Source organism: Leucopleurus acutus (assembly GCF_964270905.1).
Source record: "Leucopleurus acutus genome assembly, chromosome: 2".
Classification (NCBI taxonomy): Eukaryota; Metazoa; Chordata; class Mammalia; order Artiodactyla; family Delphinidae; genus Leucopleurus; species Leucopleurus acutus.
The window spans coordinates 127,747,719-127,775,118 of record NC_139143.1 but is presented as its reverse complement, the minus strand read 5'-3'; the positions used below and the strand labels follow the sequence as shown (position 1 = coordinate 127,775,118).

Below are 27,400 nucleotides of genomic sequence, written 5' to 3'. Positions count from 1 at the left end.
GGAGGTTACAATAATTTTTTCTCTTGCTGCTTTTAGGATTCTACTTGTCTTTGACTTTTGACAGTTTCTTTATAATGTGTCCTGGAGAAAGTCTTTTTGCATTGAGATAATGGAGTAATCTATTCGCTTTGTGAACTTGTATGTCTAAGTCTCTCCCCAGGCTTGGGAAATTCTCAGCTATTTTTGTCTTTAAATAGACTTTCTGCCCCTTTCTCCCCTCTTCTCCAACTGGAACTTCAATTATTCTAATATTTGTACATTTAGTGATGTCCCATAGATTACGCAGGCTTTCTTCTCTCTTTTTCATTCTGAGAACCATACAACACTATTTAGAACTAAAAAATTAATAAGCATAGAAACAGCTCTATTGAATGTAATTTCAAACTCCAAACCCATTCTAATTTAAATTCCTTCTATCCTCTAACCTATGTGGAGTAGGGGGCCAAAATTAGTTTATCTTCTTTCCTGGCTCCATCTCCCCAATTTGCTAGTCACTGTTTCTAATATCTGGAGGGTAGGAGGGTAGGTATTAAGCAAGTGGCGTACAGTTTTTGTGGCAGGTACAGTTGTAATCCACCGGTAGGGCCCTCTAGGTGGCAGTAGTCAATTACTGATTCTATGGGATATCTCTGTGGGTTCCTCATGAATACCATGGTTGGCTGGTCTGTCTTTTTTCTGTCTGGCTCCTGGATTTCTGGGATCCACCCTCTGTATCTGCTCCTCAGGCAGCACGCCTGGTTAAGATTATTTCCACAGTGTCCTTATCAAGCCTCAAAAACATGCACCTTTACCCTGGCATGGGAGGAAGGACAGCCCAGTCTCAAAGTAGTCACATGTGTGTTCAGCCACCAGATGGGGCAGTTCCAGCCACAGCATCTCACTTTTAGAATAGTTCTCGGTAAGACCCTCATGTTCCTAGAGACATGCATAAAGCTCTCCAAGTAGCCCCCAGGAGAAACCTCTCCTTGACTTGAGAAGAGGAGGTACTATCATATTCTGTACCTTTTTTTTTTTTTTTTGCGGTACACGGGCCTCTCACTGTCGTGGCCTCTCCCGTTGCAGAGCACAGGCTCCGGGCGTGCAGGCCCAGCGGCCGTGGCTCACGGGTCCAGCCGCTCCACGGCATGTGGGATCCTCCCGGACCGGGGCACAAACCCGTGTCCCCTGTATCGGCAGGCGGACTCCCAACCACTGCGCCACCAGGGAAACCCCTATTCTGTTCCTTTTAATAGTAGTAGTAGTAGCAGCAGCAGCAGCAGCAATCATACTGGGCAGTTTGTCAGGTCCAAATTCAAGGACAGGTGAAAAGACAGCTTGACCTCTATTCAAGGTTTCTTTCTTTTTTGTTATTAAAGATTTCTTTTACTTCTGTTTACTCCCAAAGCAGTAAATACACTGCCGTTGATGAAAATAAAATAAGAAGAGGTCAGTGGATACAGCTCCCCATGCTTTAAGTACATTCCACAGAAGCCCATCCAAAGTTCATTGGAAGTGGCAGCCTACCAATTTTCCAGGTCAGAGAAGGATATGGACTTCATACCAGCTACATTAACACCCAGAAACAACTTAGAACACCAACAGAAGGCAATAACTCTGCTGTGCAGGCAGCCATATTCTCCAGGCTCTGAAATTCTTGCTGTACCAGTGCTGGGCAAACTCCTCTTCTCTGAGCAAGCTCTGCAGTGCCTAGAAGTTTCCATTTGTGTCTATTTAGGGGATTTCTACCTTAGAGGAACACATTCTTCTCCTTCCCCTTCAGAAGAGAGTAGTAAGGTGAGTGAAATGCAAAGTACTCTGTCACCTCCCCTCCAAAGAAATCTCTTTCTCTTCAGCTGTTACCAAGTCCAAGCTCTCTCTGCTTGCCGCACCACAGGCCAATAAATCAGGAGACGAGGTGTTGAGGCAAGGAATAGTGCCTTTATTGGGGAAGCCAGGCATCCAAGAAGATGGCAGACTAGCATCCTAGAGTACCATCTTATAGGGGTCTGGATGCTAGTTTCTTTTATAGGACAGAGAGGGGGAGGAGGTGAGGAAGTAAAGTACAAAAGCCATAAGTCTTGCAAAACATCTCCTGGTTTGGCCAGCCTCAGGGAGGGGATGTGTTAATTTCTTCTTTCTTGCAGCCATTCACAGGTGGGCAGGGTCAGAATGTTTTCCTGTGAGCTGAACAAAGGCACTTTAGTATAACATTTAGGCAGAGGGGCAGGGTTCCCCGAGGGAGGCCATTATGTATGCCAATAGCTATAGACAACATTGTTTTAGTGATTATAGTAATAAAAAGCAACAGAGAGCAAAGTTTAAAGTAAAAGTAACAGATCCAACATGGAGTCAGATTTTGTTCTTCCCTGTTATACAACCTCAGCTTTGTACGTAGGCTGGAGGTGAGTAAACAGCTAAAACTGGCAGAACTAGTTTAGGACCATACACTTAGAATGTTCTACATGAATGGTCTGGTACCTATCTTTAAAATGAGAGGCACATATCATTTTGTTGTCATCTTTGGGGGCCTTCAATAGAGCATCTTGTTATTTGTCTACCACAGCCTATTATTTGTCTACATTATCCTGACTTACATTATTACTGATGGTGTATTCGTGATTTCCTTCAGGCAGAGACTGTATCACCCATTCTTACCTTCTCTGCAGTGCCTAGGAATGGTGTCTCACTCACTGAAGACAGCTCATAAATGCTTGAGAGATTGAATTTAATTTTAAGGAATTAAAAATTTCTCCCGTCCTCCTTTCTACCTATGCACATACTAATCACCTTTCAGTACAGGAACAAGACTACTTTTTCCATGAAGTAGTTCAGTTCCATTTCAGTCCCATTAATTTCTCCTTGTCTCTGAACTCCTCTAAAACTTTGTTAATATGATGTTTGATATCACCATTCAAATTTTTGTTTATCTTACTTCTTCAGTGAGACCCTGAGCTCCTCAAGGATATGGATCATCTGACATTTCTTTAGAGAAGGTCTTAACTAACATTTAACAAATATTCAAATAAATACCATGTTAAATCAGATAAATATCATCTTCCCGACATATATTTGAGAAGTGACCACTCCTTTTTTTGCTTGTGTTTTACATTGCACTGATCTAATGAAATTCAGACAAGTATCATCAGAGAATGTTAGAGCAAGAGGGACTTCAGAGAGTCCCAGTTCTGCACAGTGTACCCTGTTGTAATGTAACAGTACATTGCAGAAGCTGCCTCCCTTCACCCTCTGCTGACCATTCTAGTAACTGCACCTTCTTGAATCTCATTTCAGACTGACCATCATTTCTCTAAGTTCCTGAAATTGTCTAAAGCCAGGTTTTAATTCTACTATATATAATACCACTTGTTTATACTCCAGAAAAATTGAAATTCTATTATTCATAGGGAATATTCATTTAGTCACTTTGGTTCTGGAGCCAGATTGCCTGTGTTCATAAGTCAGTTCTTCCACTACATTGCTTGGATTTAACATCCTAACATCTCTGGTCCCAGTTTCCTGATCTAAAAAAATAGAAGAGAACATCCCTGGTGGCACAGTGGTTAAGAATCCACCTGCCAGTGCAGGGGACATGGGTTTGAGCCCTGGTCCAGGAAGATCCCACGTCATGGAGCAACTAAGCCAGTGCGCCACAACTAATGAGGCTGAGATCTAGAGCCCATGAGCCAAAACTACTGAAGCCCTAGTGCCTAAAGCCCATGCCCTGCAACAAGAGAAGCCACCACAATGAGAAGCCTGTGCACCGCAACAAAGAGTAGCCCCTGCTCACCGCAACTAGAGAAAGCCCACACGCAGCAATGAAGACTCAACGCAGCCAAAAATTAAATAAGTAAATAAATAAATAAATGAGAAGAAGAAGAAGAATGCCCTTGCAAGATTGTTGTGAGGCTAAGTGAATTAATGCCAACAAAATACTTAGAACAATACCTGGGAAAAAACAAGTTCTCATTATTCTTATTGTTTTGTAGTGGCGGTAGTTGTGTTTAATAACTTTCATGCCAAAGACAAAAGTTTCTTATTTGTTTATTCTAGTACACTAAGTTCCTAAAAATGACACACACACTTCTCTATCTTTAAATCCCTAGCACTGTGCTTGGCACATAGTAATCACTCAGCAAATGTTTGTTAAATGCAATGTATAAATAATATGAATATTAAGAATACAGGTTTTGTGTGGCAGGAGGTAGATGAGCCCCCCCTCAGAGTAAGCAATTGGAGATTCGTTCCCTGTGGACCGATATTCCAAGACAAGAATGGCAGGACAATTGAGAGAGGAGGCTGAGTCCTGGCCAGATAGAAGATAAGAGACCACATATTAATCATTCTCAAAGTCAAGGAGACCTTCCCGACTAACAGCTCCTTGGAGGTCAAAAAGGGAGGGGGCGCCACTGCATAGTAAGTGATGCCAACTACCCTTAGGCCTCTTCGGTGGAATCCATCTTGGCTGAGAGATGCATGTGCACACACAGGAGGATCCTGAGATAAACCAAATACAGACTCTGAACCAGGCAAATCAAAATGACTGGCCAAAGGAAACCTGGAAGAAATGCCTCATATAAGTGATTTAAACTACCATGAGGGCACGACTCTCTCTCTGAGTTCCCCTGTGTGTCTAGCCACACATACTCTACTCTTTTTTTTCTCCTAATAAACACTTCACTTGTTTCACTACTTTCTGTCTTTGTGGGAATTCTTTTCTGCAAAGCCGAAGGGCCAGGGCCTTGTCACTGACCACTGGTCTGGTGGCTAGGATTTGGTGCTCTCACTGCCACGACCCAACCTCAATCTCTGGCCAGGAACCGAAATCCTGCTTCAAGCTGCTGCAGGCCGAAGCCACTCAAGATCATCTGGACTCAGACTACTTGAGTTCAAATTCTAGCTCTGCCAGTTGAGACTGAACTTTCTGTACTATTATCACATACACAAAATGATGGTGATTATAGCTCCTTCTTCATAAGACGGTTGCAAGAATTAAATTATTGTATTCATGGAAAACACATTAAGCTCTGACACATTGTAAATAATCCATAAATGTTAGATAATCCTATTTGTATAGGTTTCCCAAAGTAATGTGCACAAAGAATGTCACCTGCCATTTCAGTAACCAAAGAATGTTGTAGTCATAAAGCTGTCAGGCACTGCAGCCCTCCTGGTGCACCCTGAGGAGATTCAGGATGGAAAAACACCATATTGGTCCTAGAAAGTTAATGTGCATATCAAAGGAATCATTTCAATAAGCCCAGACTCTTTCATCTTCCCATACATAGAAAAGCACAAAAGTCATTAACCTGAGATGTCTGGGTTTTTGTTTTTTTTTTTCTGTAATTATCAGTAATCTTTTGATATTCAACTACCTGTTGTTGTTTTTTAAGATGTTGGGGGGTAGGAGTTTATTTATTTATTTATTTATTTTTGCTGTGTTGCATCTTCGTTTCTGTGCGAGGGCTTTCTCTATTTGTGGCAAACGGGGGCCACTCTTCTTCGCGGTGCACAGGTCTCTCACTATTGTGGCCTCTCTTGTTGCGGAGCACAGGCTCCAGATGCACAGGCTCAGTAGTTGTGGCTCACGGGCCTAGTTGCTCCGCAGCATGTGGGATCCTCCCAGACCAGGGCTCAAACCCATGTCCCCTGCATTAGCAGGCAGATTCTTAACCACTGCACCACCAGGGAAGCCCATGTTTTTATTTATTTCTTATCTGCTCTTTATGATTTCTTTCCTTCTGCTAACTTTGAGGTTTTTTTGTTCTTCTTTCTCTAATTGCTTTAGGTGTAAGTTTAGGTTGTTTATTTGAGATTTTTCTTCTTTCTTGAGGTAGGATTGTATTGTTGTAAAACTCCCTCTTAGAACTGCTTTTGCTGCATCCCATAGGTTTTGGGTCATTGTGTTTTCATTGTCATTTGTTTCTAGGTACTTTTTAATTTCTTCTTTGATTTCTTCAGTGATCTCTTGGTTATTTTGTAGCGTATTGTTTAGCCTCCATGTGTTTGTATTTTTTACAGTTTTTTTTCCTGTAATTGACATCTAGTATTATAGTGTTGTGGTCGGAAAAGATGCTTGATACAATTTCAGTTTTCTTAAATTTACCAAGGCTTGATTTGTGACCCAAGATATGGTCTATCCTGGAGAATGTTCCATGAGCACTTGAGAGTAATTGTATTCTGTTGGTTTTGGATGGAATGTCCTATAAATATCAATTAGCAGGCAGATTCTCAACCACTGCACCACCAGGGAAGCCCACCTGTTGTTTTTTTGTTTTTTGTGCAAAAACTCCTGTATATCCTGGCTCTTCCTTTACCTCTTCGAAACAGTTCCTCAGAGCTGTGAGGCTGTTTCCAGGCTATAATCCTCCATAATGCCCTGAATAAAACATAATCCTCAATGTTAGGTTGTGCTTTTTTTTTTAGTCGACAGTTTTGTTCATAAAGTAATATAAGCAGACACATAAGAGCATTGACAGACCTGAGTTTGAATTCTGATTCATTAGAAATATGGTCTTGAACACATTACTTAGTTTCTAAGCCCTATGTCCTGATCTAGAATTCAGATATTACCTCCTTTCCTAGGTTGGTTGTAAGGATTAAATGAAATGGAGCGGGTAAAATGACTTACACTGTGCCTGAGGCATTGTAATCATATAATAAATGGCTTACTTTATTTTGCTGATATAGTTCTTGTTTCTATTATTAATATCTTTGACACTAAGGAATTTAAAATCTAGATAAGAAACTAAGAAATATGTATATATAAATAACTATATGCAAAGTAAATGTAGTAGAAATTAAAAGTTAACAAACGTGAAAGCAAGCAGGGGCCTCCAGAGCCCTCCTGGGTACAAAAGCCCTTCCTTGTCCCCTGTTTCTTATTTGTAGAAAAAGTCTTCAACCTCCTAGACCTTTCCTGAATTCCAAAAGGCAGATTCAAATAATTACTAATCAAGGAAGGGAGGGGATGCAGAAACAAAGAAAAAGCAGTCAAGAAAGGATAGCGCAGCAGTAAAGCAGAGTCCTAGTTACTCCTCAAGGGAGATACACAACAATGTATCTTTGAGTTCTTCTATAGGAACTAAGGCCCCACACAGGTGGAAGCTGGTAACTTCAGGCTGAGCACAAGATTCCTGGAAGACCACCTTGTTATCTCACCACCAACCAACCATCTGGGAGTTCAAGTCTTCTGAGCATGAGTTGTATTGTACTCCTTGCTGGGCCCTTCAATAACACCGTACTTTCCTTCACCACAACCCAGTGTCAGTAAGTTGGCTTTTCTGATTGGCAGGCGATCAGACCGAAGTTTGGTTTGGTAACAAATGCTTTGATGATTTGAGCAGAAGAGATCAATGTGGGCTACAGCAATAACATTTCCTGAAAGAGATTGTAGGGGAGCAGAATTTGCCACCCTAAAATATGTCTCTTTGGCATATTAATTGTTTTAAGCTGGTTATTTTCTGAGTAACAGCAGACAGGGGAAGGAACCTGAAAACCAAGTAGGAGTTGCCTTTTTGTAAGAAACATTTACATTTGTAAAAGAAATCTCCATTTGTAAGGGTATCTCCCTCCCAGTACCTGTAAGAGGAGGATGACCAAATCTCTAGAAACTTGTATCAATGGAGAAGGCAAGGATGTAACTCTGCATCACAATCATCCTTGTTTACTGTGCTTTCCCTGGTAATCTCCCATAACTGACTCTCCCCTCACTCAGCATCCTCTTTTGTCTTGTGCTGAGGATGGTATTTAAGGTGAGGACATCAGCCATTTTGGAGAGTGCATTAGTTTTCTGGGTCTCTCTCATGTATACTTTTTAAAAAATTTTTATTTATTTATTTTTGGCTGAGTTGGGTCTTCATTGCTGCATGCGGGCTTTCTCTATTTGCGGCGAGAGGGAGCTACTCTTCGTTGCAGTGCATGAGCTTCTCATTGCGGTGGCTTCTCTTGTTGTGGAGCACGGGCTCCAGGCATGCGAGCTTCAGTAGTTGTGGCACGTGGGCTCAGTAGTTGTGGCACATGGGTTCTAGAGCACAGGCTCAGTAGTTGTGGTGCATGGGCTTAGTAGCTCTGTGGCATGTGGGATCTTCCCAGACCAGGGCTCAAACCTGTGTTGAGGTTTGAGCATTGGCAGGTGGATTCTTAACCACTGTGCCACCAGGGAAGTCGTCATGTATACATGTTATTAAGCTTCATTTGATTTTCTCCTGTTAATCTGCCTCATGTGAATTTGGTTCTTAGACTAGTCAGAAGAACCTAAAAGCATAGAGGAAAATTTCTTCCTCCCTAAGAAAATAAAATTTCCATAAGGAAAAAATAGGAAATAGGTGGATACTCCAGGCAAAAAGAATTACCACACAAGGAAAGGTGAACAAAAGCACAAGAGCAGTAAACACAAGGCTTATGAAAGCAGTAGAGAGAGGCACAATTGGTCGTGTCACCTGAAAACTGGGTTTGCCTCTTGGTGGGTGTTGAGCCAAAGACACAACCTAGCCAAAGATCAGGAGAAGGAAGGATTTATTACTTGTGAAACCTAGCAGGACCCTGTGGGGCTCCTGGGCACAGAAGTCTTTCTGTGTGTCCCCCATTTCTTGTTTGTAGGGAATAGAGCCCAGCCTCCATGACCTTCCTTGAGTTCCAAAGGGCAGATTCGAACAGTTGCTAATTGGGGAAGGGAGGGGATAAAAAGACAAGGGAGGAGCAGTCAAGAAACAATAGTGCAGGCTTCCCTGGTGGCACAGTGGTTAAGAATCCACCTGCCAATGCAGGGGACATGGGTTCGAGCCCTGGTCTGGGAAGATCCCACGTGCCACGGAGCAACTAAGCCTGTGCACCACAACTACTGAGCCTGCACTCTAGAGCCCATGAGCCACAGCTACTGAGCCTGCGTGCCACAACTACTGAGCGTGTGAGCCTAGAGCCTGTGCTCCGCAACAAGAGAAGTCACTGCAATGAGAAGCCTAAGCACCACAATGAAGAGTAGCCCCTGCTCGCTGCAACTAGAGAAAGCCTGCACGCAGCAACGAAGACCCAATGTAGCCAAAAATAAAAAATAAATAAATTAATTTTTTTTTAATTAAGAAGAAAAAAAGAAACAATAATGCAGCCTTGGGGCAGGGTCCTGGTTCTGATCTAGGGTGGCCTTGGCCTGCAGTGGCTTGAAGCAGGATTTCAGTTCCCAGCTAGAGATTGAGGTTGGGTCATGGCAGTGAGAGCACCAAATCCTAGCCACTAGACCAGTGGTGAGTGACAAGGCTCTGGCCCTTCAGCTTTGCAGAAAAGAATTCCCACAAAGACAGAAAGTAGTGAAACAAGTTAAGTGTTTATTAGGAGGAAAAAGAGTACAGTATGTGTGGCTAGACACACAGGTGAACTCAGAGACAGAGTTACTCCCTCATAGTAGTTTAAATCACTTATATGGGGCATTTCTTCCGGGTTTCCTTTGGCCAGTCATTTTGATTTGACTGGTTCAGAGTCCGTATTTGGTATATCTCAGGATCCTCCCGTGTGTGTGCACGTATCTCAGCCAAGATGGATTCCACCAAAGAGGCCTATGGGTAGCTTGGCATCACTCCCCTTTTGACTTCCAAGGAGCTTTCTAGTTGGGAAGGTCTCCTTGAATTTGAGAATGAGAAATATGTGGTCTCTTATACTCTATCTGGGCAGGGCCCAGCCTCCTCTCTCAATTGTCCTGCTATTCTCATCTTGGAGTATCTGTCCACAGGGAATGAATTTCTAATTGCTTACCCTGTGGGGGCCCATCTACCTCCTGCTTTAGTTCCACCTGAAGGGATACACATAACTATATCTTTAAGCTCTTCTGCAGAACTAAAACCCACACCAAATGGAAGATGTTAGTGTTCTTCATTCCAGAGAAGGTCACAGTTTGATAACCTTGAGAAACTCATGAGGAGACCACTTGAGGCAAGATTAAAGGAACCAGAGAAGCTCATTAGGAGACCACCTGAAGCCAGATTAAAGGAATGCAGGCCCTGCACACACCTTGATCCTTATCAACAACTCTGCCCTTGAACCATTGCTATAATACCCCTCACCAAATCCTCCCTGGTTGGGACACACAGTTTTGAGAGTCATGAGCCTGCTGTGTCCTGCTTTGCCTGGCAAAGAAATAAAGCTATTCTTTTTCTACTTTACCCAAAACTCTGTCTCTGAGATTCAATTCAGCACTGGTGCACACTGCCCGAGTTGTCAGCATCACTTGCAACAAGTAAGGAGAACACCAGGGATAGTTCCCAAAGCCGTGTCTCCAGGAACAGCAAAATTGGGGAAGTTTTAAGCTAAGGGTGCATGTGAAGGAGCTTAAGCAAAGGAGAATTCAGCATAAAATTGGGGCAAATGTTGGCAGGCTCTAGTGAACTGAAGTCACAAGGGTGAGCCAAGGTCAACATCATCTTTTCTTAGTCACTAGTCTGGTGGTTGAGTGCGCAAGGGGGTTTGGATTCTGCAAAATCCAAAATCCAGTTTTTGCTACATTGTGTACGATGTTATTGCTGTATGATAGTGTGTGGACCAAGCACATGTATAATTTCTAGTATTATACATGATGCTGAATCTGGCCTCTGTACCCCAACACTGAATTAAATCTCAAAGACAGAGTTTTGGGTGAAGTATAAAAGGACAGCTTTATTGCTTTGCCAGGCAAAGGGGCCACAGAGGGCTAATGCCCTCAAAACTCTATGTCCTGACCCAGGGAACCCTGTAAGGAGTCTTATAGTCTGGGGGGCGGGGGGGTTGTTGCTGATAAGGATCAGTGTGTGTGCAGGGCCTGCATTCCTTCAATCTAGAGATCTTCTGGTGTCAGGTGGTCCCATGATCTGTGGTTCTTGAGGTTATTGAACTGTGACCTTCTTTCTGGATCACCTTCCATTTGGTGGGGGTTTTAGTTCTGCAGAAGAGCTCAAAGATATTATGTATAACTCTCAAGGAGGAACCAGGACCCTGCCCCAAGGCCGCACTATTGCTTCTTGACTGTTCCTCCCTTGTTTCCACATCCCCTCCCTTCCCTGACTAGTAACTGTTTGAACCTGCCCTTTGGAACTCAGGGAAGGGGACACAGAAAAGCTCTTGTGCCCAGGAGCCCCATAGGGTTCTGCTCGGTTTCAGATATAAATATATCACCAATTGTGATGGTTAATTTTATGTATCAACTTGACTGGGCCATGGATCAAACATTTGGTGAAATATTATTCTGGTTATGTCTGTGAGGGTTTCTAGATAAGATTAACATTTGAATTGGTAAATTAAGTAAAACAGATTGCCCTCCTGAATGTGGGCTTTATCCAACCCACTAAAGACCTGACTAGATCATAAAGGTTGAAAAAAATTCCTTCTACCTGACTGTTTAAGCTGGGACATTGGCCTCAGACTTAGATTGGAATTTACACCATCAACTCTTCTGGTTCTCAGGGCTTTCAACTCGGTCTGGAACTATACCATCAGCTCTCCTGGGTCTCCAGCTTGCAAACTGCAGATCTTGGTACTTAACAGCCTCCATAATCAAATGAGCCAATTCCTTATACAATTCCTTAGAGTGAATCAGTCTCTCTCCCTCTCTCCGTATTTATGATATATATATATATAATATATATATAAAAATATATATAGACTACCCATTTAGTCAGTATGAATGGATTGATTTGGTTCAATAAGTTTTTTCTAGGTGTCAACATAACACCATAATGTGTCTATCTGATTATATTATGCATACAGCACAAGTTATAGTGATACCTAAATAAATCATAATTGGTAAATAAATTGAAATACTTATAATTTTGAAATTATACTGTAATTATGTTACTTTATAATTTAAAAACATAAGAATGGACATATTTTAAATTTTGTTTGAAGGCATAATACAATGTAGAATCAAATAGAGATAAAGAAACTAGTAATATTACTGGAATGGTAAAGAAAAAACAGACTGGAAGAAGGTATATTGCAAATATCACCATAACTGGTAATTGAAATTTGCTGCAGCAGAGCAAAATTTAAAAGCTGTTCTTTGTGTAAGAAAATCTATAAATAATAAAGTAGACCATTTTAGGGCATAATTTCAGGAATTACATAAAGAATTTGGAAAAAAAATTTCCTCTCAAGAAAAAGAAATCTATGAAATCAACCACTTAGAATCAAGTGTCCAACAAATATGGTTTTAAAGATTTATAACAGGATCTGAGCTTATAACTTTGGCTGGTCATAAATTAGCTTGGATTTTTGCTCATACACAAATAAAATTATGTGGAGAGATGATAAAAGAATAATTATTTTAGTCATGGAAATTGGGAATTTTTGAGAAAAAGACTAAAAATGAAAATGAAATGTCAGAAAAAGTAAAAGATCTACAATTAAGCCACCAAACAATTGTTTCCAGAATGCAAGACCTTTCAAACAATATCAAATACCATAGATTCAAATGTTTAAAAATTGCAAACACTTTTCCTTGGCTTTAGATTAGATATGCAATATGAGACAGTTACAACTGGAAATCCACATGCAAAAGAATGAAGTTGGACTACTTCACACTGTACACAAAAATTAACTCAAAATGGGTCATAGACCTAAATGTAAGAAGTGAAACTATAAAACTCTTAGAAGAAAACATTAAACTTTCATGACCTTGGGTTAGGCAAAACCTTCTTAGATATAACAAAAACACAAGTGACAAAAGAAAAACAGAGAAGTTGGACTTCACCAAAATTAAAAACATTTTTATTCAAAAGACACCCATCTGGGCTTCCCTGGTGGTGCAGTGGTTGAGAGTCCGCCTGCCAATGCAGGGTACATGGGTTCGTGTCCCGGTCCGGGAGGATCTCACATGCTGCGGAGCGGCTGGGCCCATGAGCCATGGCTGCTGAGCCTGCGCATCTGGAGCCTGTGCTCTGCCGCGGGAGAGGCCACAACAGAGAGGCCCGTGTAATGCAAAAAAAAAAAAAAAAAAAGAAACCCATCCAAAAAGAGAAAAAATAGCCCACAGAATGGGAGAAAAATGGGAGAAAATAATAGCCCACAGAATGGGAGAATATATCTAACGTGGGATTTATATATAAATTCTTTCAAATCAATAATAAAAAGATAACCAAATTTTAAACTGAGCAAAGGATTTGAGTTGCCATTTCTCCAAAGAAGATATACAAATGATCAGTAAGCACATGAACAGGTGCTGGATAACCTTAGACATCAGGGAAATGCAAATCAAAACCACAGTGAAATGCCATTTCACAGCCCCTAGAATGGCTGTAATCAAAAGGACAGATAATAAATGTTGAGGATGATATAAAGAAATTGGAACCTTCATACATTGCTGGTGGGAATGTAAAATGATGCAGCTTTTTTGGACGACAGTTTGACAGCTCCTCAGATGCTAAACATAGAGTTACCATATGATCCAACAATTCCACTCCTAGTTATATACCCAAGAGAAATAAACACATACATCCACATGTACATAAATGTGTACATAAATGTTCATAGCAGCATTATTCCTAATAGCCAAAAAAGTGGAAAAAACCGAAATGTCCATCAACTGATGAATGCATAAGTAAAATGTGATATACAACCACACAATGGAATATTATTCAGCCGTAAAGAACAATGAAGTACTGACACATGCAACGTGGGTAAACCTCGAAAACATGATGCTAAGTGAAAGAAACCAGTCACAAAAGACCACGTATTCCGATTCCATTTATATGAAATCTCTAGATTAGGGAAATCTTTGGAAACAGAAAGTAAATGGGAGAAGGTGGAAATGTGGAATGACTGCTAATGGTATGGGGTTTCTTTCAGGGATGTTGAAATGCTTTAACATTAGGTGGTTGTGACCGTCACATAATCCTGTGAGTATACTAGAAAACCATTACATTGTGCACTTTAAAAGTGTGAATTTTAACGTGTATGAATTATACCTCAGTGAAGCCACAAAGAAAAAAAAAGAAAGAGAGAGAAGGGTAGGGGAAGAAAGGGAATGGAAGAGAGGAAGGTAGTGTCGAAAAGAGGAGAGGAAAGAAGATGAAAAAATGAGAAAAGCAAGAGCTGCTGTTGTGGGTTTTCTCCTCAATAAGAAATGAAGAATAAAGGAGGGGATAGAGAGATATTTGGTTGTGGTTTTGGAATGGAAGATAATAAATCAATAGAACAAAGAGAAAGGGATTTAATAGACCACAACCATGGATTATAAATTGAATGTCTACAGTTTTTCTGGAGGGATAGTAAAAGATTACAATTCCTTTTATTTAATACTTTTATTTTTATACTATGTGTATACAACTCTGTAGAGACTGGGCCATGTAGGGCCTAACTCTTTATTAACATTATATTATAAAAGAGGTTTGTACAAAGAACACTCAAGAAAAATTACTTGATTTGACAGATAGCTTCAGGAATTTCACCAAAGGTGACATTTGAGCTGCCTCTCATAGGACAAATAAAAATCAGATGGAGATCCAAGAGGCAGGGTATTATGTGCTGAGGGATCAGTTCATGTGAAAAAGCATAGCATAGCAGAGAAATATGAGGGAAATGAGGTGGAGAAATTGCACGGGGCAAGGAAGTAAAAGTTCTTTTCTATTATGCAATGAAGTTTTAACTTTATCCTATAAATAATAAGCCAGGGAATGTGTTAAAATGAGATATAATCAGATTTTCATTTTAGAAAGGTAAACAAGGCCTTTATGATGAGGTACATTCCCTCTATACACAGTTTGTTGAGAGATTTTATCATGAAAAGATGTCGAATTTAGTCAAATGCGTTTTCTGCACCTATTGCAATAATCACATGATTTTTATCTTTCATTTTGCTGTGTGGTATATTACATTGATTGGTTTACAGATGGTGAAACATTCATACATATCAGGGATAAATCCTGCTTGATCACAGTACATGAGCCTTTTAGCATACTGTTGAATTCAGTTTGCTAATATTTTGTTGAGGATTTTTGCACCTATGTTAATCAGGGATATTGGCCTGTAATTTTCTCTTCTTGAAGACTCCTTGCCTGGTTTTGGTATCAAGGTAATGCTGGATTTGTAAAATGATCATGGAAGTGTCCCCTCCTCTTTATCTTTTGGGAGAGTTTGAGAAAAACAGGTATTAATTCTCTTTTAAATGTTTTTAGAATTCACCAGTGAAGCCATCTGGTCTTGGAATTTTGTTAGGAGGCTTTTGATACTGATGCAGTCTCCTTACAAGTAATTGGTCTGTTCAGATTTTCTGTCTTCATGATTCAGTCTTGGCAGGTTGCATGTTTCTAGAAAAGTATCCATTTCTTCTAGGTTGTCCAAATTATTGGCATATAATTGTTCACAGTTATTTCTTATGATCCCATGAATTTCTGTGGTATCAGTTGTGATATCTCCTCTTCTTTCATTTATAATTTTATTTGAGTCCTCTTTCTCAGTTTTAAAAATTGTCTTTTTAGTATATATTTCATTTATTTTCACTCTGGTCTTGGTTTTTTTCTTCCCTTTTCTGACTTCAGGCTTAGGTTTTTCATTTTCTTTCCCTTGAGGTGTAAAGTCAGGTTGAGATCTTCATTTTTTCTTAATGTAGGTATTTATTGCTCTGAACTTCCCTCTTACAACTGCTTATGTTGCATTCCATAAGTTTTGGTATGTTGTGTTTCCATTGTCATTTATATCAAGATATTTTTCTCTTTTGATTTCTTCTTTGACCCATTGGTTGTTCAGTAGCATGTTATTTAATATCCACATATTTGTGAATTTTCCAGTTTTCTTCTTGTGATTAATTTCTAGTTTTACACCATTGTAATAGTTGGAAAAGATGCTTGATATCTTAATCTTCTTAAATTTACCAAAACTTTTGTGGCCCAGCATGTGATCAACCCTGGAGAATGTTCCATGTGCACTTGAGAAGAATGTATATTCTTGCTGTTGTATGCAATGTTCTGTAAAAGACTATTAAGTCTGTTAATTCCATCTGATCTATAAGTTGAATGCTTTCTTATTGATTTTCTGCCTGGATGATCTATCCATTGTTGAAAGTGAGTATTGAATTATCCAGCTATTATTATATTGCTGTCTATTTCTCCATTCAGAAGTTGTATTTGCTTTATATTTTTGGGTGCTCCTATGTCATACGCATAAATATTTACAAATGATATATCCTCTTGATGAATTGACTACTTTATCATTATATAATGACCTTATTTGTCTCATTACAGTCTTTGGTTTAAAATTATGTTGTCTGATATAAGTATAGCTATCCCTGCTTTCTTTTGGTTCTATTTGCATAGAATATCTTATTCCATCCCTTCACTTTCAATGTACATGTGTCCTTAAAGCTGAAGTGAACCCCTTGTAGGCAGCACATAGTGTGGTCTTATTTTTTTTTAGCATCTTTATGGGAGTATAATTGCTTTACAGTGTTGTGTTAGCTTCCGATGTACAACAACGTGAATCAGCTATATGTATACATACATCCCCATATCCCCTCCCTCTTGCGTCTCCCTCTCACCCTCCGTATCCACCCTTCTAGGTGGTCACAAAGCACAGAGCTGATCTCCCTGTGCTATGCGACTGCTTCCCACTAGCTATCTATTTTACATTTGGTAGTGTATATACGTCAATGCCACTCTCTCACTTCGTCTCAGCTTACCCTTCCCCCTCCCCATGTCCTCAAGTCCATTCTCTACGTCTGCGTCTTTATTCCTGTCCTGCCCCTAGGTTCTTCAGAACCTTTTTTTTTTTTAGATTCCATATATATGTGTTAGCATATGGTATTTGTTTTTCTCTTTCTGACTTACTTCACTCTGTATGACAGATCCTAGATCCATCCACCTCACTACAGATAACTCAATTTTGTTTCTTTTTATGGCTGAGTAATATTCCATTGTATATATGTGTCACATCTCCTTTATCCATTCATCTGTCGATGGACACTTAGGTTGCTTCCATGTCCTGGCTATTGTAAATAGTGCTGCAATGAACATTGCAGTACATGACTCTTTGAATTATGGTTTTCTCAGGGTATGTGCCCAGTAGGGGGATTGCTGGGTCATTTAGTAGTTTTATTTTTATTTTTATAAGGAACCCCCATACTGTTCTCCATAGTGGCTGTATCAATTTACATTCCCACCAACAGTGTAGGAGGGTTTCCTTTCCTCCACACCCTCTCCAGAATTTATTGTTTGTAGATTTTTTGATGATGGCCATTCTGGCTGGTGTGAGGTGATACCTCATTGCAGTTTTGATTTACATTTCTCTAATGATTAGTGATGTTGAGCATTCTTTCATGTGTTTGTTGGCAATCTGTATATCTTCTCTGGAGAAATGTCTATTTAGGTCTTCTGCCCATTTTTGAATTGGGTTGATTTTTTGATTTTGAGCTGCATGAGCTGCTTGTATATTTTGGAGATTAAACCTTTGTCAGTTGCTTCATTTGCAAATATTTTCTCCCATTCTGAGGGCTGTCTTTTCGTCTTGTTTATGGTTCTTTCATTTATGATTTTATTTAGTTGAGTCCTGTTTTTTTCTTGGTAAGTCTAGCTAAAGATTTGCCAATCTTGTTTATCTTTTCAGAGAACCAGTTCTGAGTTTTCCTGACCTCTTCTGTTGTCTTTTTAGTCTTCATTTCACTTATTTCTCCACTCATTTTTGTTATTTCCTTCCTTCTACTGATTTTGGGCTTCATTTGTTCTTTTTCCAGCTCCTTGAGGTTTCATAAAATCATTTTCTATGAATCATTTTTCATAATAATGTAATGTAGTATTCCTGGCTCTATTACTAATGCTAGAGAAGACAGAACTAGAGTACTATTTGAAAAAGGAATGGAAGAAAAAAAAATCAGGTACCAAAAAGATTAATGTTGTTTTGTACCAAATTTATCAGCTTATAATTACAATTCTATCATCATTTTTTCCCCTGTTTAACTGAGAGAAAAATATGGATGCTACCAAGAGTTTTGAACTTGACTCAAAGTTACTTTATCTCAAACTATGGTCATGATTCTTAGTAACCTTAATATCCACAGAAATGATCCTGCCATTAACCTGGCCTCTCAGTCTTTGTCTTCCTTCCCCACAATAATATTGTTTTCCACTCTGCTTCAAGTGCTTATTCCCACGATGATGCCCTAGAGTTTGTCTTTATTTTCCTGCATTCTTCCACCTTACTACTCTCTTTTTGGCTCATTCTTTCCAATATTCTAGTTCCATTAATTTTTCAAACTCACTAGATATGCCAACGCATTAGAACTAGTACCTCTGCAGGGTCCCTCATACCTTCACAATCTCACTCCCAGGAAGTTTGAGAAAAAAGAAAATAGTCTATGTTCTTCCCTGGTGGTGCAGTGGTTAAGACTCCACGCTCCCAACACAGGGGGCCTGGGTTCGATCCCTGGTCAGGGAACTAGATCCCACATGCATGTCACAACTAAGAGTCCGCATGCCACAACTAAGGGGCCTGCCTGCCGCAACTAAGACCAAATAAATAAACAAATATTAAAAAAGAAAGAAAGAAAATATTCTATACTTGTAAGAGATAGGTTAGGGGATTCCTGGAGAAAGAGAACCAGGCATGGCTTTCTTGACATAGAGAAGCCATTTTTGACCTAAGCCATTTTGTGACCTAAGCCTGATTACAATACTTATCCTTGAACAGATCTCAGTAATTAATGATCTTAAGGGGACAAAAGAATGCAGAAGCAAATGACTTATTGGGCAAAAGAAGTAACCATAGCAAAGATAATGTATCAGTTGCAAAGACTCCCATTTCTGTTTCAGTGGTAAAGATTAGCCTGAAGATCTCAACAACAGATCAACTGGAACCTAAGGGAGGATGATGTTGACCTTTTCTGACTCCTGTGACTTTAACCAATGAAAGCTTGGACTCTGTTGACCACCCAATCCCCTTCATGTATATGCATGTACTCTTAGCTTAAAAATTCCCCAATTTTGCTGTTTGGGGAGACACTGCTGTGGGAAAGATCCCTGGTGTTCCCCTACTTGCTGCAGGTAATAAATCCTTCCTTCTCCTGAGCTTTGGCTTGGTTGTGTCTTTTGGCTCAACACCCACCAAAAGGCGAACCCAGTTTTGGTGTAACATACTTACAAAATAATTTTTCATTCTTTTCTCAAATTTCCAATATCCCCTCACTCTCTGTTGATAATCTTACTTCCCATTTCATTGGGAAATAGAAAAAATCAGCAGAAAATCTTCAACTATTCCCTCCATCACATCTACCAAATTATCAGCACCTGAACTTACATACTCCTACTTTCTTACCTGTGTGAGTATCTTTTCCTCAGAAATGTATGAAGGAATATAAAATTTTTTCCCTCAACTCCAAAGGAATCTCTGGTCTACCTTCAGCTTATTCAAGGGCCCCAGGTTAAGAACCACTAACCTAAAGAATGGCCTGTCATTTATGTCATATTCCCATGAGTTAGGGGGAGATGGCAGGGAACAAAGGAACATTGGGGAGAGATATTTGAACTGTTGTACCTAAAAATGCAGTAAAAGGTTTGTGGAACAGTGCCCAATTAATATAAAGGTATTTATTAAGAGCCGATTCTGGAACCACACAACCCAGATTGGGACTTGAACCCATGTGCTGGGACTCAAACCCAGCCAAAACCCAGAATGGGACTTGAACCCATGTGCTGGGACTCGAACCCAGACAAAACCCAGAATGGGACTTGAACCCATGTGCCAGGACTTAAACCCAGCCAAAATCCAGACTGGGACTTGAACCCACAGTCTTTTAATTGAGATCACACACCTGGTCTCAGGACTTAATGAAGCTCAGGTTCTTTTTTTTCTGTGTGGTACACAGGCCTCTCACTGTTGTGGCCTCTCCCGTTGCAGAGCACAGGCTCCGGATGCGCAGGCTCAGCGGCCATGGCTCACGGGCCCAGCCGCTCCGTGGCATGTGGGATCTTCCCGGACCGGGGCATGAACCCGTGTCCCCTGCATCAGCAGGCGGACTCTCAACCACTGTGCCACCAGGGAAGCCCGAAGCTCAGGTTCTTGATGTCTCATCACAGAGAGGAATTCAGTGACAGACAAAGTGATAAGCAAAAAGTGGATTTTATCTAGAGAACCACACTCCACAGACACAGTGTGGGCCATCTCAGAAGGCAAGAGTGGGCCTCTGGGTATGGGGTTGTCAGTTTTTATAGTGGTGGGTAGTTTCATAGGCTAATGAGTAGGAGGAGTATTCCACCTATTTTGGGGAAGGGGTGGGGATTTCCAGGAACTGGGCCACTGTCCACTTTTTGACTTTTATAGTTGGCCTTGGAACTCTCATGGTGCCTGTGGGTGTGTCATTTAGCTTGCTGATGTGTTATACTGAGGCTCAAGGTCTAGTGGAAGTCGATTAGTCTGTCATCTTGGACCTATTTGGTTCTAATCAGTTTATGTCATGTCCTCAGGCTATGTCATTCTTTTAAAGGTTGTGCCCTGCCCCTTCCCTCCTGTTTCAATTCCATGTCTACCAAGGGGCAAAATTTAGTAGAAAGATTGTTTAGCATAACACCACATATCACTGAAACTGAGGACTCTGATACAAAAGCCTTTCCATGTCCCCCATTTCTTGTTTGTTGGAAAAAAGTTTCAGCTCCTAGCCCTTCCCTGAATTCCAAAAGGCAGATTCAAACAGTTACTAATCAGAAGAGTGAGAGAATGCAGAAACAAAAGAAAGGCAGTTAAGAAACACTGCAGAGATGGAGCAGGGTCCTGGTTCCTGTTCAAGGGATATACATAGCAATCTGATACAAACTCTGAGTTCTTCTAGGGGAACTAAGTGCCCTCGCCCAGGTGGAAGATGGTAACCTCATGCTTAGCACAAGCACATGGACCCCAGACTGGCTGAAACCAAAAGGCTGATAATTGAGATTCCTGGAACACCACCCTGTTACCTCACCACCAACCAATCAGAGAAAGATCACACATAGTGCAGACCTCCCCTCAAACTTTGCCTATAAAAACTCTTCCCCAAAAACCATTGGGGAGTTCAGGCCTTTTGAGCACGAGCCACCCATTTTCCTTGCTCAGCCCTGCAATGAGCCTTTCTCTGTTCCAAACTATGATGACGTTTTGGTTTGTTTGGCCTCACTGTGTCTTGGGCACATGAACTTGGGTTCAATAACATCACCCTATAGATTGCTTCTTAATTACAAAGGGAAAAATATACCTTTACCATAGAAAGAAATGACCTTAATTGGTCAGCACGTTAATCAGTCAAACTTACCATCACAAATAATGGGACAAACCTAACATTAAACACCTCCTAATGTGATACAACATGAATTACACAGTATGACAAAAAGTATCCTTGCCAAATATATTTAACCTTAACTACTCGAGCCTCTCATAACTAGCAGTTTATAGGAAATACAAGGTCTAGAAGCAAAAATAAGTACAATCAGACAACTCAGAATTAGGCCATTCTTCAAGACAACTGGTTGGTTTCTTAAGGAAAAAAACAAAATTGCTGGATTACAAGTTTTTGGTTAAAAGAAATCAAAGAAAGTTAAAACCTAACTGCAACAGGCAATCACTGATATGATCTTAGTTCAAAAACAAACAGCATACAAAAGTCATTTTGCAGACAACCAGGGAAATCTAAATATTAACTGGATATTAACTTAGAGAATAACTATTAATTTTCTTCCACGTGATAAAGGTTTTGTGGTTATGTAGGACAATGTCCTCATAGAAGATATATAGCAAAAATATTCAGAGGTGAAGTGCCTTAATGTCTACAGCTTATGGTTCTCACAAAAACAAAAACAACCAGCAAACACAAACACACACACACATATATGTACATACAAACATATAAATAAAACGTGACATATAATAACAATTTTTAAATTTAGTGATGGGCATATGTGTGATTTTGTATTTTTTGTTCATTTTTTCTGTGTTTAAAATGCTCACAATAAGAAATTGGAAAAAAGAAGTCAAATCCTACCCATCTTTAACAGTCCATTTTGTGTTTTACCTACCTCTTCGAGAGCTTCCTTGCTGATTCCAGGACAAACTGCATTCTCCCTTTACTGAATTTCCCTGGTTACTTTAAATTTAGCTCTTAATTAATGTTCTGTCTTGTACTCAGTCTGCAATAAATACATCTTAAATTTCCAGAAGACAAAGTGGAAGGTTCTTGTAGGGGAGTACAGTAACAGGATATAGAAGATAAACAATTGACTTAGAATTAGATTATGGTCAGCCTCTACTAGGCAAGAAAAGTTAAGTTAGTGACAAGATTTAGGGGTGAGTGCTGAGGGCCTAAAATTAGGATGGTACAATAAAAATGAAAAGTCCTGGAAATTACGGGAAACATTTATACTCTCGACTTGCACTGGGCTTTTACTAACTTTCACAAAGAGCCACCAAACCTTGACAGCTTTAAAAATCCCCCGGCTTTGAAACACCACAGTTATCTCAGAACTCAGGGTCTAACTGGAAAGGGTGACTTTAAATATAATTCTTCAGGCAGACATTGACTTCCAACATTCATTCGCTGAGTCAGAAGCTTTAGATAGGCTCACCTTGCACCCTTATTTCTACACACGTGTACAGTAATAAGTAGCCTTGGAAATATGCCGGAAGATCAAATTTACTTCGTTGATTAAATTCCCTTTGTTTAAATTTTCTTCAACACAGAACATCGTTTAGCTTTGTGTCCAGCGTTTGAGAGTAAAGTATACTTTGAATCGTCAAGGCAGAAATGATTTGGGTTTGATAGGTTTCTCCGGGTTAAAAGTCAAGGTCGAAAGCCAGGGAGACGTCTTTTCGCCAGGCTCCTCACCTCGCCCTCTCACCCAGATTCTCCGCCAGCCCGGTGCCCCGCCAGTTCCCCGCTCGGCGCCAGCAGCCTGCCCAGTTCCCGCCTCCCTCGCCATTGCCGCCCTCCCGTTCCTTCTCCGCACCGCTGTCAGCCTCAGCTTCCCCCCAAGAGGGCGCATCGTCTAAACTCAAAGGACAAGCGGGAAGCGAAGCCTTTTCAGGGACCACCCCTCGCGGCTCTTCAGGCACCAAGGCCGCCAAGATGGCGCTGAAGGCGCAGGCGAGGTCACCTATTGAGCGTTCGGAGGCCCCGCCCCCTGGGCCCCGCCCACACCCTGGAGGGTGGTCTGTGCCAGACATGGGCGGGGCCAGACGGGTCCAGCGTCCTACGTGTCAGCGGTCTTGGCACAAACTGGTAGATTAGAGACTCAGTAGCCGGACGGAGAGTCAACATGGCAGCGCTGTTTAGGCGAAGCTGCGGGGTGAGAGGAAGAGCAGGGCTCGGGGCGGGTGGGAAATGGAGCTTGTGGTGTTTGGCGAGGGGGACCTGGACCGGAAATAGGTGTGGCGGGGGGGGCGGTGTGGGAAGCGGTGATAAGGAAGGAGTCCGCTTCGGGGCGCCTTAGCCCTCCTTACCCCACCTCTGGCAATAGCCTGGATTCCGGACCCTGACTTTCACGCCCACCCCCTCCTCTCCTTGTGGGACGGAATGCTTCCTGCGTTTTCACTTTCCTCTATCCCCTCGGTAACTGCCCCCGATATAGGCGGCGTCCACTTTTGAGAATATCGCTTATCTTTCTCTGGCCCGAGACCCTTCCAAAGGTTTTCCGGAGGAATCCCATCCTATCTCGAAGTAAATCCATCTCTGAATTGGCCGGTGCCTCAGAATTACAACCCTGAACTAACTAGTTTTTGCTGAACTAGTATGTCTTGGGGAAAACTCTCTACTGGCTTTCTATCCCCAGCCTAAGAAGAAGGTCATAAAGTAAATTTTATTCTGCAATTGATGTATACTACAACAGCGGTCCCCAACCTTTTTTTCGCACAAGGGACCGGTTTCATGGAAGACGAATTTTTTCCATGGGGGTGGGGGGATAGTTCAGGAGGTAATGCGAGCGATGCGGAGCCCAGGTGAAGATTCACTCGCTAGCCCACCACGCACCTCCTGTTGTGCGTCTTGGTTCGTAACAGGCTGCGGCCTGGTATCCTGCGGCCCCGGGGGTTGGGGACCCCTGTACTACAAAGTGCAGCCTGCCAAGTCACGGGGAAAAGGAAAACGGAGCAGCTGCTCATTAGGATAGTTAAAAAGTTTAATATGCTTTTGTTTTCGTAATATGGAGGGAGACGCCTCCACGTCGTGTACGTTAAAAAAAGAGGAAAGTAAATCATACGGCACAATTTTCTTTGAAGCTTGTTTGTATATTCTAGTGTTGTCTCACAGATTTTAAATTGTCTCAGTCACTAGATATATTTTGCTAGCTTTATTATTTATATAGTCACACAAGACTGCCATTTAAATGTCATTTATAATTAAGAACGTTATGCCCTGTACCAAAATAGTAGCAGATTTAGAATTTAGAGTAATTCTAATGGATTTTTGCCCAATATTTGTCATTGTTATGCAGGTTAATGGACTCTGAAGGCAGAGATTGGGGGATTTAAAAAATGATTTTAAACTCTGACACCAGGAAAAAAGAGGGATTTCTCAATCTTGCAAAAAAAGGAAATAGAAAAACCTATCCAGAAAACTTATACCCCTGTATCTCTTCTTTGACACTCCCATAAAACTAAGACTAATTCCTAAGAAATATGCAAAAGTCTTTAATTATATCTGTGCTGTTATTGCAGAGTTAATGCTTGATTAAAGTTGCTGCCTTTTGGAGGTTTGGAATTCCCTTGTTCTGATCAGAGAGCTCACAATAGTAACCAATATTTATATAGCATTACGCTTCCAAGATATTATTTTAATCATCTCTGCAATTACCCAGTAAGATTAGCCTCATTTTCCAGGTTTGAAAAGTTAATTAACAGGGCTTTGGGCATTGTTCCCTGGCTGTAGCTACCTTTGTACTTTGTTTTACATAACATGTTTTCCTGAAAAATCATATGTAAACTTTTTGTAAATTATTTTAGATACACTAATAATTCCCTATTTAAAGTCTCCCAGCAGACCATTTTACCTGTATTGTGAGGTCTAATTTTGTGCAATGCTGTCAAAACACACATTTAGAAGGGTCAAGTTTTTTGGTCTGATTTTTGTGGGGGTTTTTTTGTTTGTTTTTTTTTTGGAATCTAATAACCAATTAGGATACTTAAATTGAAAGAGCAGTATAGCAAGGTGGTTGATGGCATGAGTTCATGATAGTAAATGTTAGAATAATAATCCTAGTTCCTAATAGTAAGTAGAGTGACCTTGGCCAATTTTACTTGACTTTTCTGAGCCTCAGTTTCTACATATGCAAAATAAGAATAAAAATAGTTCCTTAATCTTAGGATTGACTGAAAGATTCAGTGCATTAATACGTGGAATGTGACTAAAGAAGAATAGGTTTGGTCTATGATGACTGGACAATGAGTATCAGAGAAACCATGTTTTACTTCCAGAATAAAATTAATGAAAATTGCAAAGAAGATATGAGTTTTTGTACTCTATTTTTTTCAAAATTGTAGTATAAAGTATGTTATCACTTTGAAAGGGTTATTTAAATTAAGATATTTGACAGTCTTCATTGTCACTTTAAATGTAGATAATTCTGTTTACAAGTTCAAGTTGTCATCTACAAAGTGGACACTTTCTTTTCACAGATTTTGAAAAACATAAGCAAGTTCAGTTCTTGATCTTTTAGTATATTGTTGAGTTGCTCTTTTCTTTCAATGTCTAGCTTACTAGAATTTAGTTCCATCAAATTCCTTGAAGTATAAATTGTGTAATTTTGGCTGTCCTCAAACATTTACTTAGGAGTTCCAGTATGATTTCCAGTTTGATAACTTTAATAAATGCGAGTGGTTACTTTTTGTGTACATTGAACTGTTGTGAGTATAAAAATGGATTGCAAAGGAATAATATCTGCTTATATTTTTTATATATATTTTTTGAAATATGCATGTATTTCAGGTATTAAGACAAGTAGTATATTAATGGTTTAGAATAGGGTTGACAAACTGTAAAGAGACAGTAAATATTTTTGGCTTTGTGGACCATATGGTTTCACAACTCTGCTGTGAAAGCAGCAATGGACAATATGGTATGGCTGTGTTCCAACAGTATTTTATTTACAAAACTGATGGGTACCATAGTGTGCTTACCCTTGGCTTAGAATATTCTAAGAATACTTACAGACAACAGCAGAAAATATAGAAAATTGTTTTAGGCTAATTTGTTTTATTAAATAAAGTGAGGTATCGTAGAAAATGGGATCCTCCAAGGGGAAGATTCCCAGAGGCATTGCTGGGAGGCTCTCCAGAGACAGGGTATCAAAGTTGATGGACTAGGCAACTCTTGAATGTATGGTACCATCCTATTGTTGCCCCCCCCACCCCCGTTCCAACTCCCCAATCACAAATGTTCTAGAACTTGTAGATGAGATTTCTCGAATAGTGGTTCTAAGTCTACCACTACCCCTGATTGGTATTTGTCTTGGAAACACTCCATGTTAGTAGTGCAAATACTACTAATCAGTTTTAGTTGCATTGCATTTTCTTTTCTTTTTTTTTTTTTTTTTTGCGGTACGCGGGCCTCTCACTGTTGTGGCCTCTCCGGTTACGGAGCACAGCCTCCAGACGTGCAGGCTCAGCGGCCATGGCTGACAGGCCCAGCCACTCCGCGGCATGTGGGATCTTCCTGGACCGGGGCACGAACCCGCGTCCCCCGGATCGGCAAGCGGACTCTCAACCACTGTGCCACCAGGGAAGCCCTGCATTACATTTTTTAAAAATTTTATTTTATTTATTTATTTTTTATACAGCAGGTTCTTATTAGTTATCTATTTCATACATATTAGTGTATACATGTCAATCCCAATCTCCCAATTCATCCCCCCCCCACAGCATTCCCCCCCTTGGTGTCCATACGTTTGTTCTCTACGTCTGTGTCTCTATTTCTGCCTTGCAAATGGTTCATCTGTACCATTTTTCTAGATTCTCCATATATGTGTTAATATGCGATATTTGTTTTTCTCTTTCTGACTTACTTCACTCTGTATGACAGTCTCTAGGTCCATCCATGTCTCTACAAATGACCCAATTTTGTTCCTTTTTATGGCCGAGTAATATTCCATTGTATATATGTACCACATCTTCTTTATTCATTCATCTGTCAGTGAGCATTTAGGTTGCTTCCATGACCTGGCTATTGTAAATAGTGCTGCAGTGAACATTGGGGTGCGTGTGTCCTTTTGAATTGTTTTCTCTGGATGTGTGCCCAGCAGTGGGGTTGCTGGGTCATGTGGTAATTCTATTTTTTGTTTTTTTAAGGAACCTCCATACTGCTCTCCATAGTGGCTGTATCAATTTGCATTCCCACCAGCAGTGCAAGAGGGTTCCCTTTTCTCCACACCCTCTCCAGCATTTGTTGTTTGTAGATTTTCAGATGATGCCCATTCTAACGGGTGTGAGGTGATACCTCATTGTAGTTTTGATTTGCATTTCTCTAATA

At 40.5% G+C, this 27,400-nt stretch overlaps 1 protein-coding gene across 1 annotated transcript in view; it reads left to right on the top strand.

Annotated features, from left to right (window-relative positions):
- Positions 1–23,140: 23,140 nt before the first annotated feature.
- ACADM (acyl-CoA dehydrogenase medium chain) overlaps positions 23,141–27,400 on the top strand; it is a 48,950-nt gene continuing 44,690 nt past the window's right edge. The window contains exon 1 of the mRNA XM_082863340.1: positions 23,141–23,228. Within this exon, the coding sequence (XP_082719466.1) occupies positions 23,199–23,228 (30 nt within the window). The 5' untranslated portion in view covers positions 23,141–23,198. The remainder of the gene's footprint in view (positions 23,229–27,400) is intronic.